The following is a 16,203-nucleotide window of genomic DNA, read 5'->3' on the forward strand; positions in this document are numbered from 1 at the left end:
GTGTGTGTGTGTGTACGTGACAGAGAGAGGGAGAGGGCCATGTGCATGTGTGTGTGTGTGTGTGTGTGAAAGAGAGAGAGAGAGAGAGAGAGAGAGAGAGAGAGATGTGTGCATGTGTGTGTGTGTGAAACAGACAGAGAGAGAGAGAGAGAGAGAGAGAGAGAGAGAGAGAGAGAGAGATGGTTGTAGAGACGGAATAGTACTTTTCTTGAACCTTGGTCAGCCTCGCAGCAATGCTGCGTGGGTGCAATACTAGTCTCCTTTAAGGATATATACCTACATACATATAGCAATCATGCGTGCTATTTACCAATACATAACTTGTGATCACATAAGAATTCCAAATATGTAATATACTTTAGCTAGTGAATTGAAGAGAAGATTCATATCTCACCAGGCTTCCCATTTTGTAAATAGTCTCTCTCATCTTCTTGTCTCCACAACCAACTATAGCAATTAGAAGAATAAACTATGCATAGAAAAATATGAAAGTTAGTACATGAGCCTACAAATCATGTACCATAAAGAGAAAATGAATAAGCAAATATTTATATACATATAATATCTTGTGCCAGTCATGTGTCTTGAGGCCATATAATTGTACCTCTAGTTTCTTTTTGGTCATGTGTCTTGAGGCCATATAATTGTACCTCTAGTTTCTTTTTGGTCTTTGTGAAGACACCCTTCAACGAATGCATTACTCCCATTGGTGTACAAAAAGAGGCAATCACCTTATTGTGCTCCTTCTTGGTTAATACCCATGGTGTCTTTGGTAGGACCATGTTACCATTCTCACTTTCAATTGGCCATGCACTTTGAAGGTGTCCCATGTTTTGTAAATCATCCCTTGCACCCTTTGTATCTCTTTACCAATTAAATGGTCCCAAATATTTGTTACCATATTCTTGAAGATATGCATGGGATCTTTGATCTTCACGTCACACCAATATGGAAGTCAAAAGAAGATTAAGTGTCTAGACATCCCATCGGGGGTGCTTCTCCATGCCTCAAACCAATATCTACCTCTCATCACTCACAAGTGGTAAGACATCATGTGGCACATACTTGGGATGTGAAGGAGAAAAAAATCGATGATGTTTGCCATACACCACCTTCTTAAGTGTAGAGGGTCTTTCGGAAACAAGTGATGGTTCACAAATCGTACATGCATGATGTCTGGAGGTTGCCAAACCTATTATAAAATTGAGATGATTCAGAGGTAGAGATATAAACTTAAAGTTTAAAGGTTAAAGCTTAAAGTTATTCCGTTCAAGTATGTAACTGAGCACTCAAGCTTAAGCAAGCATAGAATGTAACATTCACAAACCCACAAGCTCATAGAGAGAGTCTATCCATGAATAACTCATTGTTGCCAATGAAGTGGGCAAGAGCTTGCATCAATGGAGACTACACACACACACACTACAAGCATGCAGCATACTCAAGAGAAAGAAAGAAGCATTCAACTAATCATAGATTAATCTACTTCAATGATGCTAAAACAGATTAAGAGAATGAAGTGGAGATATACTCATTGGAGCTTGATGCTCATTAGAGTACAATAGAGAGAGAGTCAGAGAGTTGCCATAGCTTGAGAGCTCAAGAGCTTCACTCAATAGCTTATGAGAATGGCTAAAAAATGTCCCCTTTCTTTAGCTAACATCTCTTTTATAAAGATGTCACTAACCCTAACCCTAGGCCTCTTTCACACATGGGCGGACAACCCTATAAGTGAGCCTTGCTTAATACACTTAGAACTCTCATTTCGAACCCACATTGGCCTAAAACGATTTACATTGCACTTTGGCACAAAAATATGGAAAAATTATGTGCGTCTTTATGTTCCCATGGCTACAATACTGCTCTCTCGCATTAATTGCTTCCGGCCTCCTTCCTTAATACATGTTCCCGTGGAACATTCCCCCCTTTCTAAATAGCACACGTCCTCGGGCGCGGTAGAAACAAAATAAAATTCCTAAGATCAAATGGTGGAGGAGAATATTTCTCCAATGAGTTCAGTGAATTCTTGAGAAAGCAGGGAATCAAGAGGAGGCAATTTACGTGTAGGTACACTCCGCAACAATATGATGTTGCAAAAAGGAAAAGCACGCACATTGCAGAAGTGGCACGTGCCTTGATGGCGGAAAAGAATATGCCACATTATGAAGTAGTAGCAACTGTTGTGTACATTATGAACATGACACTCACTACAACTGTTCATGGCATGACTCCTGAACAGAAGTTTACATGCGTAAGACCAGATGTGTCTCACTTGAAACTGTTTGGGTGTATCGCATATGTACATGTTCCTAATGGTGAGAAAAAAGTTGGATCTAAAGGCTGAGAAATGCATCTTTATTGGTTATGCTATGGAGCAAAAAGGTTATATATGCTATAACCCTACCACTCGTCGTGATATGAAAGTAAGCAGAGATGTTATCTTCGATGAGGTGAGTAGCTGGTATGCACCAGACTACTACTGGTATGCACCAGTAGTAGTGAAGGCAACAGAAGATGTAGATGTAAGAAGTGCTAATGTTGGTATGCACCAGTAGTAGTGAAGGCAACAGAAGATGTAGATGTAAGAAGTGCTAATGTTGCACAACATATAGAGCAGCAATCATAGGTGCTGAGTGGACCTAGGGAGTCCATGGTCAGGCAGGTTGAGGAATGATGTAAGTACACATGTATCATGAAAAGGGAAGGAAAAGGTAGATCAACCTTTTGTGCGGCCTAATCTATCAGCACAGCAGCAGGCAGGTCACTCATAGGTGGATGGTGACTCTAGTGGCTCCGAGGAGAGCCTTGATGAGGAGATTGGCATTCCGTCTATGGTTACTCCTGGTGTCAGGAGAACCAAGGTTGTTTTGAGGATACGTGGCAGTGATCCAGGTGTATGCAGGTCTATGAGGGTCAGATACCCTGTTTGATAGGTTGAGATATGATGGATTTACAGCCCATAATTATGCTTATATGGTAAAAGCAATATAGGAGGTTGAGTCCACTTTCTTTGAGCAGGCAATTGGAAATAAGAAATGGGAAGATGCCATGGATGAGGAGATGGCAGCATTGGATGCAAATGCAACATGGGAGTTAGTGCCTTTGCCTAAGGAAAAGAAGGCAATTGGATGTAAGTGGGTGTATAAAGTTAAGCACAATGCTGATGGTTCAATGAGAGAAGGTACAAGGCAAGATTGGTTGCCAAGGGCTATGGGGAGACTTATGGCATAGACTATGAGGAGACATTTAGCCCAGTTGCAAGAATGGCAACTGTGAGAGCTATCATTGCTATGTCTACAGCGAAGGGTTGGTCTTTATATCAAATGGATGTAAAGAATGTCAGCACGACAAATTGGGCACCAAACTAGATCCCTCTTTGAGTAGAGATGGGGTTGAGCAACTCGATCTTGGCCTTGGCTGGTTCTCCAATGTTGGTTCATCTGCTACATTAATGTAGTGGCTAGTTGTTTGACTTGTTGTCCCAAGGTGGACTCCTTGCCTCGGCGGATTTAGTGCTAATTGTTTTGAAGGAAGCCACAAATGTACCCTAGTGAAGTTCTCGGTGGGAACACGTTCCCTTGAAGTTATTCTCAAAGTCCAAAGCACTCCTGCAGCATTGCTCAAAGGAGGTATGGCCCAAAGCATACAACAAATTATGTAAGGGTACATCATCGAGCCCTTCAAGGAGAACTTGTCTCTGGCACTACAGTGAGAGTAGAGATACCTTACCCTTTTTATGTAGTCCCACATGGTTTTGCCATCTTTTTGTCTGACATTTGGTAACTGCTAAAAACAGGACTCCATCAAGTTCCTTAACGTGAGTATCCAACCTTGAAATTCCTCAAGGAATCTCCCAATTACAGTGAGAGTAGAGATACCTTACCCTTTTTATGTAGTCCCACATGGTTTTGCCATCTTTTTGTCTGACATTTGGTAACTGCTAAAAACAGGACTCCATCAAGTTCCTTAACGTGAGTATCCAACCTTGAAATTCCTCAAGGAATCTCCCAATTATCCCTTCATCAGAGAACTTGTCTCTGGCACTACAGTGAGAGTGGAGATACCTTACCATGTTGATGTAGTCCTAGATGGTTTTGCCATCCTTTTGTTTGACATTGTGTAACCTTGACATGAGTATCCAACCTTGAAGGCCGCTTTCAAGACTTCAAAGGTGTCCATATCTTCTGTTTCCAAGGACCTCAACCATTAGCCAGCTTTGTTATCTAGGGTGAGGCCAAAGGCACTCACCTTGACTTGATCTTCCACATGGCCAAATGATTTGCATATTATAAACATCTCAAGGTGTGGTATGGGATTGCCAGTTCCATCAAACTTGGTGATTAGCTTGGAGAGATGTTGGTTGGTTTATTTCTTCCTGCCTTGGCCCCTGTACAAGGTGGTGTGCTGGTGCTAGAGGCATGATACTAGCAATAGCAACCCCCCTCCCTATTTCCATGGATATTTTTAACATTTCAAGAGTTAGCCCCCGGCCATGGTGGCTGGAGCAAGTGCTAGTTGAGGAATATTAGGGGGTGAATAATAGGCCATTGGGGGTCTTTGTCTTATGGGAGGACTAGGTTGTGACTCATATGGCTCCATATGGTATATTGGATATACTCCTCGAGGTGGGTTTTATTGGTATATTGGTTCCCCAAGCTAATGTGATGGGGCTGGGTAGGCCCTCTCTCTCTAGTAGGACATCTCGGTCCCTTGGAGAGCTAGTTCTTATCCTAGGTTTAGCATTGGTCTCTGGGCTTGGTATGAATCAATCATTCCTGAGGTAGGCATGGCTCTCTAGACTGGTGGATGAGTCTGGGTTTGGTTACTTTCACTTTGCCCTATCTCCACTCTAGGATCTAGAGGTGGTGAGGACTCTCTTTTAGGTTGGTTTTCCATACCTCTATCCCTAGGGTGCACATGGCTCGTCTGATTGTGCGTTTCACATGATAAAGTTCCGAAGTCGTGAAGTAAGGCTTCTTTGGAAATGGGTAGAAGAAGTTGGGTCTTGCTCCATGATGATAGGTGGTCTATCCATGCACTGAGCCTCAGGTTCTCCTATCTCTAGGTCGTCATGTGAGTAACTTGTCCAGTGTTGGGATGATCCTCACTCTCACTAGTGTAATCAAAGACTAACACCATTTGTCTCCAAGCTATTTTGACCGATGGGTATGATCTTATGAGAGAGGGAACGTTAGGAAGATTTATATCGTCTCATAAAGGGTTATTTTGCACCAATTTTATCAAGCGTAAGTGAAGGAATGTGTGGAATAGCCGTGTTGTTGGATCCCTTGTATAATGTTTCTATTTGTGAGTTTTTTTTTTGGGAATGGTACGCCAAGAGGGGAGAGGAGAAGAGAAGCCTAGGCTAATACCATCCACTCCATGCATATAGAACAATCAAGCAAGCAAGCATTCACAAACACAAGCATGCAACCACAAGCACAAGAGAGTGAGAGAGATAGAGAAAGCAAGACTCAATTGTGACTAATGGGATGGTCCCGTTTTCGTATTCCATAAAATGACTTAGATAAATTAGCTCACTTTTTACAACCATTTACAATTGGGAGCCCGAAATTGGCTTCCTAGCTCTATGTATATCTATCTAACTATGACCGACATTACACTAGCGGTCATCCCATATGTCTTTTTCAATAGGTGCTTAGCGTGGTTATAAAATGATAGATTACAAGAAGAAGAGTAGCAACACTTGAAAAATAATGTTAACCAGAGTGGTTAATAGTATCTTGAGTTGAATATGACTCTTAAAGATCACAAGGATTCAAAGTAATGCTAGCTTATACCTTTTGATGATTCGCTAATATCTACAAGTCCTAAACTTTGATCTTATGGAAACCCAAACCTGCACTGCTCTTGACTTTTGCTCAATAATCATAGAGAGGAAAAAGGTGATGCATGAACAAAGAGAAGAGCATGCAAGCATGGCCTCTACTATTTACACAAAACGGTGTATCGGAGTCACAAAAAGAAGAGAAATAATACAAAATATTGATGGATAGTTTGGTTCTAGAATTTTTTTTCCTTTGGGAATGTTTAGAATAATTCTTCTCATGCTCGAGGTCGCTGTCTTTAAATGAGAGATAAGCTAGAGAGGGAGAGAGAGGTCACATTGATTTATGCGTAAATCATAGATGTCACATTGATTGATAGTAGTTACGAGTAAATCAAAGGTAGTATGCAGGATTAGAATTGTTTTTTTTTTTTCCTTTTGGAAAGTTTAGAATAATTCTGCTCATGCTCGAGCTTATGGAAGACACACTATATATGTCGCTGCTCCGTGGCTACAGAAGTTGAAGAGAGAGAGAGAGAGAGGGGTCATAGATGCCACATTGATTGATATACGTGGTATGGAGGATTAGAATATTTTTTCTTTCTTTTGGAAAGTTTAGAATAATTCTGCTCATGCTCGAGCTTATGGAAGACGCATTATGGAAGACGCACTATATATGTCGCTGCCCAGTGCCTACAGAAGTTGAAGAGGGAGAGAGAGACAGAGAGAGAGAGAGAAGAGAGGATGGCAGCTGCGCAGTTGCTGATCAAAAAAGGTGAATTAAAGGCGGCTCCTCTGCTTGCGCCTTGCCGCCAGGGGCGGCGCTCCACGAATGGGCTCCGTGCCGTCGCGCCGGTGGCGTTGATGCAGGGCTACAATGCTGTTTTTGGGGAGGGACTGAATACAGCAGTGAAAGGGGAGACCCAAGTCTCGGGAGGCGATAGCTTTGTGAAGTGTGACATCTGTACCAGCAGCATGCAGCTCATCGAGTCCCTCCAGATTGATCAGGCCCTCTCTGTCAGCTTCTCTAGCTTTGGCAGCGTCTCCGAGAAGGTGCAATTCTTCCAGCAGCTGACCACCACCTCCAACACTACCCACATCGTTGTGTTCTCCCGCCACATCCAGGGCTTGGAGACGGTGACCAATGTGCAGGGACTGCGGCCTGAGGTTTCTCCGCCAAAGGACGATACCCAATTGGCAGATTTTGTGCAATTATATGGCGACAGCTACCTATCAAGCCGAATCACTGGTGGTGAGTACTATGCCGTGTACTCCTACTACTCGGACTCGCGGGAGGAGCAGTCCCGGCTGAGCGGCGAGCTGAGAGCAGCAGGAATCTTCTCTACAGTGAGCGTGGATGCATCCTTGCAGGTGATCTGTTGTTTTATGTTGGTTTATTTTTTTTCACGATTTTTGGGGCAAGCGCCCGAGAGAAAATCCACTCACACACCCATATATATGTACACGGTAACCGCAAGGCCCCCAAAGGGAAACACCTTAATTACCACCACACTAGGTTGGTAACTTGTTTTCCCTTTTAGAGTCAACAACCCTCATAAAATGGGGATTTCAATTCACGGCTTTGCCTAGCACACCGAACCACTAAGGTGGTGAAAGTGGCGTTGGCGTTGTACGCCTGGGGCAACAAGCTGTACACGTTAGCACACTGAACCACTAAGCTGACGAAGGTGGCGTTGCTTTAGACGTTATCCCATCTCAAAGCGCATTGACCAATCCTTGGAGGAGCTTTCTAGACGTCTCTTGGTGACGCACATATTTTTAAATTATATTGATAACTTTTCATGTGTATCATATGCTTCTTCGCTTGCACTTTTTTAGCATATCCGGCATGCTCCTGTATATCCTTGGTCGCCCTCTGGAATCCAACCATTGGGCCCTACAAAAGGACACTCTTGGTGCGGGATGGGGGTCTCCGGTTCCTCCCCCAACCCTTCGCGGGCACGTAGGCCGTGCCCCCCGCTTTTGCAGGCTACGTATGCCTGCCTTTGGGAAGCTCTACATGCTGAACTATATCAAGGAGAAAAAGAAGGGAAAATGGGCTTCACACTCTTGGAACCTTCACAAATGACTTGGCAATGATCCCATAAGTCCAGTGTTGTGCTGGACAACAGTGTCTATATGCCCTTGGCCGGTTTGTAGACTCTTTTGCCGTCGGTGGACCGACCTTGATCAAGGGGGATTTATGGGGTCGACTGGTGTTGTGTTGCGTATATATTGCACAAGTAATATAAGTAAGAAATGAGTTAACCATGCCTTTGCAAGACCATGTGGTCCGTAAGGCCACAAAGACCCTATGGTCCATAACATATAATGCCACATATATGACTTGGAATGAGTGACAGAAGCTTATGTTTGTCTAGTATGTGTCCTGCGATCACCGCCATAGCCGCTCAAGACTTATGCATGCGTGGCGATTTGGTGATTATTTGAATGCTACAAATATGACACATATGGTGATTATATATACATTTGCATGGCACCGTACTGAGTTGCTCACAGAGTGAGCCCCTACACACTTGCATGATGCTTTGAGGATGGAGCTTCAGTGTTGATATGATCAGAGTAGTGACACTTATCCCAATCAGCATATTGGAATATTTTGCAGGTCAAGATCGAGCGTTTTAATTCATCTCAGACACGACGCATCCATTTCGTGCAGCGCATGTCCGGCGTAGCCAATCCCGAATTCCCAGCTCCCGAGAAGATGGTAAACTTTGCCTTAAAGTTCCCGTCGATGCAGCTCACAGCTCCGAAGATCATCCAGTGGACTGTTTCTGGCTATGAGCATGTTCCAGGCATAGGCAGTATGTTCAAACCCGTTGCGCGCAACCGCACCATGCTAGCGAGCCGGGAAACCTCAAACACCTTGAGCAAGTTGAAGGACCTACAAGGGAATATTGATGTTATTAACAAGGTGTACAGTCTCTATGGGGGCTATGGCGGAGACAACAAGCTCAACAGTGTGAAGGTGCAAGCAGATAATGACGAGAGCATGGTGCGAGGCTTGGTGTCATCATATGTAGATAATCCGACCAAGCCGCTAATCGTGGGTGATCGATTAGTACTGAAGTGCCTTGCCAGCGGCATGCCATCCCTAGACTACACCGTGAAAACGTATCAAGCCATGAATGGAGGGGCTGGTGCTGCGGCGTTTGACGATGTACAGGATCCTAGAACATATATTCAGCAGCGCAAGAGGATCTCCGCCATACAACTACGCTATACTTGGAACCGAGTCAGCTGCTTGGAGGTCACCTACTCTGGTTGGAACATGGTAGATCAAACCCTTCACCATGGCAGTCATTGCTATGGGGAAAAAATCAGCCCCCTGCTGGTGGTGCTGCCTAGTCACACTGTCAAATCCTTCAAGGGCTTCCATAGAGCAGAACCACATGACACTTCCTCTACTACATTGATAAGGAGGCTTGATATATCACTCGATGATGGTTCTTGTATAAGTGGCGGGGACAGTTCTTATACTAATATTGAATGGAACCGCCCTGAAGGATCATTCCTCATGGGATTTAGAGGCCTTCTCTTTGACGGGGGCATTAACGCGCTTGATATCGTCTATGCTTCCTTCTGCCCTGCAACTTGGTCCTCATAATACTATTATATTATGCCCCCCTTTTGCTAAAAGCCAATCACATGTAACACAGTTGTACCATCTAAGACATTGACTATACTAGTCAATGTCTAAGAACGGTATTAATTTGCTAACAAAATATGTAACCAGATAATATAATATGACAGTTGTTTGTATTGCACCCAACTAAACTAAGGGATTATGGATATGTACAAGTAGCTTCAACATACGGTATACTGTGAGTCTCTTCCGGGCCAAAGTATAATTGGAAACAAAGAAGTATCGTTGTTGAAAAGCCTTAGTTCTATTTTCTTGGTTGGTTTGTCACAATTAGTTAGAGGAAGAGAGAGAGAGAGAGACATAGACCACAAACACGATAACAACAAGCATTGCTTACATCGGATAACCTTAAACAAGTCTTTTGAAATGAAAGAATAGCAATCGGGATGCAAGCAGAAATGCACACCGATATCAACAAACATTGATCAAACACACTGAATATAATAATAATTCATTCAAATCATATCATTCATATCTTTAACACGATAATGGTCCATTAGACCAAAAAATTTCCTTTTGAACATTCCTCTACGGGAATTTCAGTTAAGCAAGTTCTCAATTTGTCATCCCTTAACTTGATCTACTGAGTCAAGTGTTAACAGTAACAATTTGACAGCACAACCCACTAATCTCATAGTGATTTGCTGAATTCATTATCATCATTCTAGTCATGAATATCATCACAGGGACTCGTCCCATTCATCCTCATTGTGGTTTCGTTCAGATTATTATATTTCATCTAATTTCAGAAATCATCATTTTTCAATCAGAATCCAAATCAATTCATCCATTCTCAAACAGAATTAAAAATCATATCAACCACCACTACAAGACAATGCTGCCATACACGCGTTTCATACACGCGATAAATTACGAACGCGTGTATGGTCGCGCTTGTATTTGAATAGAATCGGGCGCGTGTATTTTAGCATTTAAGTTCGCGTGTATATTTGCATTTATCAACGCGTGTATAAACGCGTTTATATACACGCAGTAATACACGCATAAATACACGAGAATATTCACGGGTGAATACTCGCTATTATACACGGATAAATACACGCCACTATACACGGATTAATACACGCATGACGACAGAGAAAAACTGAAGATAAAAACTATTTTCCTTAAACCATCTCATAGTACATTACAGTATACATCATTACACAATCCCACTACATGCATTTACAACAATGAAATAAATTCAAAAATAAATCATGCATATGAGATGATAGAAATGTCATCAATTTAGAACATACAGTGACGGATTGGTTAGGGTTCGATCTCATCTTCAATAAGATCCATCCTTGCCAAACGATCAACATCAATATCCATTTGATCAATTGGTAAGGCTACGATTAAATTTATTCCACTATCGATATTCTGTACTCCATTGACAATGGTATCGATGTCCTGATCATCCTCATCAACATCACCATCATCCTCAATGGTAGGGTCATTCTCATGATCATGAGAAATGGCATGCTCATCCTCATTATCACGATCATCTCTTATTTCTTGATCATCGATCACAACATCTTCAATGGCATGTTCGACGTCATCTTCATTGCGGCTTGTTACATCCTCCATATGCTCCATATAAGTGAATGTATTATACATCACTTTGGAACGTGGTGCAATAGGGATGACGTACCACCATTTGATGTCATGCACCATTGGTAGATAGATAACCTACTCAAATACACACAGTACAGTAATTAATTAGCATATCAAAAGTCAAGGGGTACGTGAGCTTAGATATATATGTACATGAAACACATTAGTAAAAAAAATGCATACCTGCTCACATTGTTGTGGCAATACGAGCCTATCTTTCTTTGTTTGCCAGAACTTTGTAGAGTCAATAGTTACATATCCACTTGCATGGCGTTTTATCGTTGCATCAGGCCCTTTTTCTACCACGTTCATTTGCCATTTGACATCCAAAACATACACAAAGAAGCGACGAAAGGCAAGCCTAAATATGTCTTGGATTATGCCACAATAATCATCCATTTTTTCATTAGCTCCCTCAAAGCTACTAATGACACCGCAATCTTGTGTATTTCTCTTTTCATCAATTCTTTGTGTTCGAAAATGCTTGCCTTCACACCATATAGCATTGAACATAGTGCACTGGACCAAAATAGAAGCAATATTTGTGTAAGCAATGTGAATAAATATTAAAAGCAAATCACTTACAACTAATGCAAAACATTAGTTCTATATACCTTTGACATGCATCCTCGTGCATACTCCCATTCTTCCGCCGTGATATGCAGCCCCTCGTCGCTCTCTGCTTTCTCCATTTCCTCATGCAACCAATCAACATGGATATCATTCGGAAGTGTTGCTAAATGCTTAGGGTACGCCTTCCGAGAGCCATGTTGCCTCCGAAAGAGAGCTCTTTCTGCTTGCCTTTTTGTCTTTGCATCCTCATATCTTGTAGCCCATCTGCTCATCACATCACTATTAAGGATACAAGTGAAATTGAGATCATCAATCAATGTTCTGTCAATTACTTTACTCTGTCCTTTTCCTTGAGGCACAATAGAGGTCATCCTCAAGTCCTCTTCATTGCTCCATAGTCGTGGCAAAGAGCTGTCCACCTGACCAAGAAATTCTGAAATATATACAAGAGACTCTTGTATCAACCAACCCTCGGCCATGCTTCCTTCAGGCCTTGCACTTTGCCTCACAAAGTCTTTTAAGGTCTTCATGAAGCGCTCTAGGAAGAACATCCAACGTGCATGCACAGTACCACATAAAGCAATTTCGTCCACTAAATGCACAATGAGATGTAGTTGACTTGTGAGAATGGTTCGCGGAAAAGTCTCCTCTACCAAACAAACCACCTCCACTGCCATAACACGCGCATCATCCAACGTGGCTGGATCAATTGCTTTGGAACTAACATATCTGAAAAATAAATAAATAGTACGTTATACCTCATGCACGTTCATTTTGCAAGGTATAATGAAGGGTGATCTGAGCATGGGTTTTACATACCTCACAAGCTCGCCCATCTTATAAATACATTTTTTCAAACTCTTATTCGCACAATGGTCGATGCTAGTAGGTAGTATGAACTGCGCACATAAGAGCACATTTATGGTTTATGGCATTACAAAATTTAATTTCAACGTACGTACAAGACTTGGAAAACACTTACTTGAAGCATCTTGTGCCAATCGTGGGACTTCAACCCATATAGTTGCTCAACGCCTCTTTTCTTAGTGGTTGTAAAGGCTCCCTTCAATGATCTCATGCATCCAGTGGGAGTACGCAAAGTGGTGATGGCCTGCTTTACCTGCTTCTCCTCTTTCTTTGATATAATCCATGGTGCAGGCGGAAGACGAACGTGCCCACCCACCTCTCGTGGCCAAGCTTGACGCATACGTCCTGCGACCCGCAAGTCCTCACGTACGCTAACATTGTCTCGTTTACCAGTAATATGTTCCCAAATACCAGATCCCACATTCTTGAAGATGTGCATGGGATCAAGAAGATGGTTGATCTTAAGATGGGTCCAATATGGCAGCCGGAAAAAAATGGAGTACCTGCACAAGGGATTGCTCTATGTGACCTTTAATCCAATTAGAGACTACACAAAACAAGATTGAAAAAACATCACTATACCTGTTCATGCCATCTGGAGGAAGAATAGTTGTAGACTCCCAAATACGCTTCCAATCTTTTGCACGAAGTGTTTGTGGAGGAATGTTACTCTTACTAGCAACATATTTAGGATGATCTGAGGGGAGAAATCGATGATGATTATCGAATATAGTCTTACACAAACCATCAGCATACTCATGTACTAACGAAGGGCCACAAACAGGACATGCATGTTTACCCGATGTTTTCAAACCTGTTAAAATATAAATAAAAGTTAGAATAATAAAGTCAAACCGTCTAATTAATATATATAGCCAATAGTAATAGAGTAGGGAGGTAATTAGAATTCTTACCAGAACAATCGCTGTATCCTGGAAAGTCATGCATTGTCCACATCAACACTGCTTTTAAGTCGAAGTGTCGAGAGGAGGGAGGCCTACTAATGTCCACCACCGCAACACCTCTCCATAGTTCCTCCAACTCATCAATCAGTGGTTCAAGATAAACATCCATATGCTTGACTTTATGTTTTCCTGGAATTAGAAGGGATAACATAAGATGTCCCTTCTTGATCGCCATTGATGGTGGAAGGTTGTAATTCACCAACACAACTGGCCACACGCTGTATGCGGTGCTTTTGAAACCAAATGGATTCACTCTTGAGGTGGGTAGTCTATTTTCCTTTGGAAGCATGTTTGATAATAGCCTGCATCCAATATCATCAATTATAGTTAGTCTTAAATCCTAAACCTTAAACCACTAATTCAAATTTGTAAGTTACAATGCTTACTTCAACAATGCGTCAAGACTTGCATTGCTCCATCCATAAACTGTTTGTATATTAAGTAGTTCAAGTGAAGCACGTAAAACTGAGAATGTGCACCCTTCAAACACCGGTGTCGATGATAGCCCATGATGTACATGAAGATGTTTGTTGCAGGTTCTTTATGGATATTCCAGGTTCTTCATCCGATCCATTTGCGTACAGCAATTGGTTGATGGAGATGATGAATCACTTTGGGCGCCAACCTGGTCCGGTTGAGCTTACAGAGTATATGTATGCCCATCCCCCTCCTTCCATGCCTGGTGTCTATACCCCTACCCCGAGTATCCAGGGCACTCCAGTGCCGTCTATTCCTCCGAGTCCGACGAGACGGCATGCAGCTTCTCCTCTTCCACGTCCACCGAGGAGACATACCTCGTCCCAGACACACTCACGTACACCCTCACAGCCACCATCACGTGCTCCCTCAGAGCCACCGTCACGTCAGGGCTCACAGCCACCGTCACGTAGACAATCCCCCAGTCGTGACTCCACCCGCAGCAGCAGTAGGAAGAGTGGGAGTGGAGGATGCGGCGGGTGCTTTGGTGGGGGAGGTGGGGGAGGTGGGGGAGGTAGTAGGGCACGCGGTGAGAGAGGAGATAGAGGGAGAAGAGTTAGAGGAGACAGTTCGGAAGAGGAGGAGATGAGAGAGATGGAGAGAGTGGTTTGCTATGATGTGACGGATAGGGGCGGGATAGTGATGGATGCGAGGGGGAGGGAGGTAATGGAGTACATGCGTGGGGTAGTATCAAACTCATATAGAAATTGTTTTATTAAATTTAAAGATTAAAATAGCCGATTAGTTGGGGAGGTGATAGAGGCTGTACATAGTCGGTACCCCAATCCCCCACATGCTACATTCTCGGATGTATGGGGAAGGACGCGAATAAGGGAGATCTTAAGTAATAAAAGATCTCACCTTAAAAAACTCGCGTACGATGACCGGCTAAATGTAGCTGCGGGTGGCTATCCTGCCGAGAAACCTGCCACCACTGCGCACAAACGCGAGTGGAAGGAGGCAAAGAAACGAGCAGAGGGTGGCGTGAAGAGCAGGCAGCATGTGGAGGCACGACGGATCCAGATGGAGACCGTTGGATCTTCGCATTTCGGATCTGGCGACGTCGAGTCATGGGAGGCAGAGTTCGTAAGTATCCTGCCACTTTATTTGATTGTTTACTTAATTCATTGATTCTATGAATTGTTTTAATCTTACAAATTGTGTTGATTATGATACAGCGACGGGTTACGGGGAGGAAGCCCACAACCCACGATACTGCGTATGCTCGCCGGCATAGCAGACGTGACACGTGGGCCATCTTCAGAGCCGAGGGACGTATTACGGACGCGCAGTTTGAGTTGGCCATGAGACCATACGGTCGACAGGTACTTGAAAATTCGTAACGAATGGTTTTGGTTTATTGAATTGCATATATATATACTTATATACTATATATTACTTGAACAGGCACAAGCTGCTGATGATCCACCGACCGCCGCTGCAGAGGGTGGACGTGAGCACTACTCCTCGGACATTCCGACCGATGCGAGCTCATCTGAGCATGGGGGGAGCACCGAGTCATCATCTGGGTCTGAGTAGTACTCAGACTTGTAGTATCACATTCCATATTTAGGATGTGATTGTATATATTTTTTTGTAAACTCAAGCCATGGGCTACTTCGAGATATGGACTCCCTTGTATACATGTATGAAATTTTGATAGTAATATTGATTTGATCGATAGTATTACATTCATGTCTGTCTTGAATCGTGTAATGACAATGTATGCATTCATGTCGTTCTTGTCTTAATCTCCCTCGTGTATATGTTCTTCATGGATGGTCTAATGGGATGGTCTAATGCACCAAAAACCCTAAACCAGAGAGTGCTATTGGGTGCTGGAATGCTGGAACAGTATTCAGGCACCAAATAGCACTCTCTGGATTTTTTTTTTGCTCTCTGTTCGCGTGTATAAACGCGTCAAAACTGCTAAAATTTGCGTGTATCTGCGCGGATACCCTGGAATCTACGCGTGTATTAATGCGTATAAACTGGCAATAATGCGTGTATAAGCGCATCTAAATTATCAAAACGCGTGTATAGACGCAAGTAAAAACGCGTCTGGTACATTGGAACTGAACAGGATGCGGCTATACACCCGTGTATAAGCGCGTCTAATATTATAAGAAGCGTGTATAGCGGCGTGTATTAACGCGTCTGTGTAAAAAAACGCGGCTACACACCCGTTTATATGCGCGTCTGAGAGGTACTGTACACGCGGTTTTACACGCATGTCTCTGGCCGCGATT

The 16,203-nt window shown here is 43.0% G+C and overlaps 2 protein-coding genes across 2 annotated transcripts; both read left to right on the forward strand.

The window, feature by feature from the left end:
- The first annotated feature begins 6,495 nt into the window (after positions 1-6,495).
- On the forward strand, positions 6,496-9,529 carry LOC147607342 (uncharacterized). The gene is made up of 2 exons (XM_086790676.1): positions 6,496-7,159; positions 8,415-9,529. Exons 1-2 carry the CDS (start codon positions 6,533-6,535, stop codon positions 9,414-9,416), a joined length of 1,629 nt encoding a protein of 542 aa, XP_086646802.1. The 5' UTR covers positions 6,496-6,532; the 3' UTR covers positions 9,417-9,529.
- LOC147607343 (uncharacterized) lies at positions 9,502-15,297 on the forward strand. Its single transcript, XM_086790455.1, has 3 exons — positions 9,502-9,514; positions 14,700-15,040; positions 15,133-15,297. The coding sequence occupies exons 1-3, from the start codon at positions 9,502-9,504 to the stop codon at positions 15,295-15,297; spliced, it is 519 nt and encodes a 172-aa protein (XP_086646581.1).
- Positions 15,298-16,203: the final 906 nt, after the last annotated feature.

The sequence above is a fragment of the Cibotium barometz genome, chromosome 55 (assembly GCF_041138505.1).
Source record: "Cibotium barometz isolate CiBa-2024 chromosome 55, ASM4113850v1, whole genome shotgun sequence".
Classification (NCBI taxonomy): Eukaryota; Viridiplantae; Streptophyta; class Polypodiopsida; order Cyatheales; family Cibotiaceae; genus Cibotium; species Cibotium barometz.

What these genes read in the sequence shown, in the direction of transcription:
- LOC147607343 (XM_086790455.1), top strand. An exon ending in AGTCATGGGAGGCAGAGTTC is followed by an intron (nt 15,041 to 15,132) that starts GTAAGTATCCTG and finishes ATTATGATACAG; the next exon opens with CGACGGGTTACGGGGAGGAA.
- LOC147607342 (XM_086790676.1), top strand. Translation starts at nt 6,533, where the DNA reads ATGGCAGCTGCGCAGTTGCTGATCAAAAAAGGTGAATTAAAGGCGGCT. An exon ending in GCGTGGATGCATCCTTGCAG is followed by an intron (nt 7,160 to 8,414) that starts GTGATCTGTTGT and finishes AATATTTTGCAG; the next exon opens with GTCAAGATCGAGCGTTTTAA.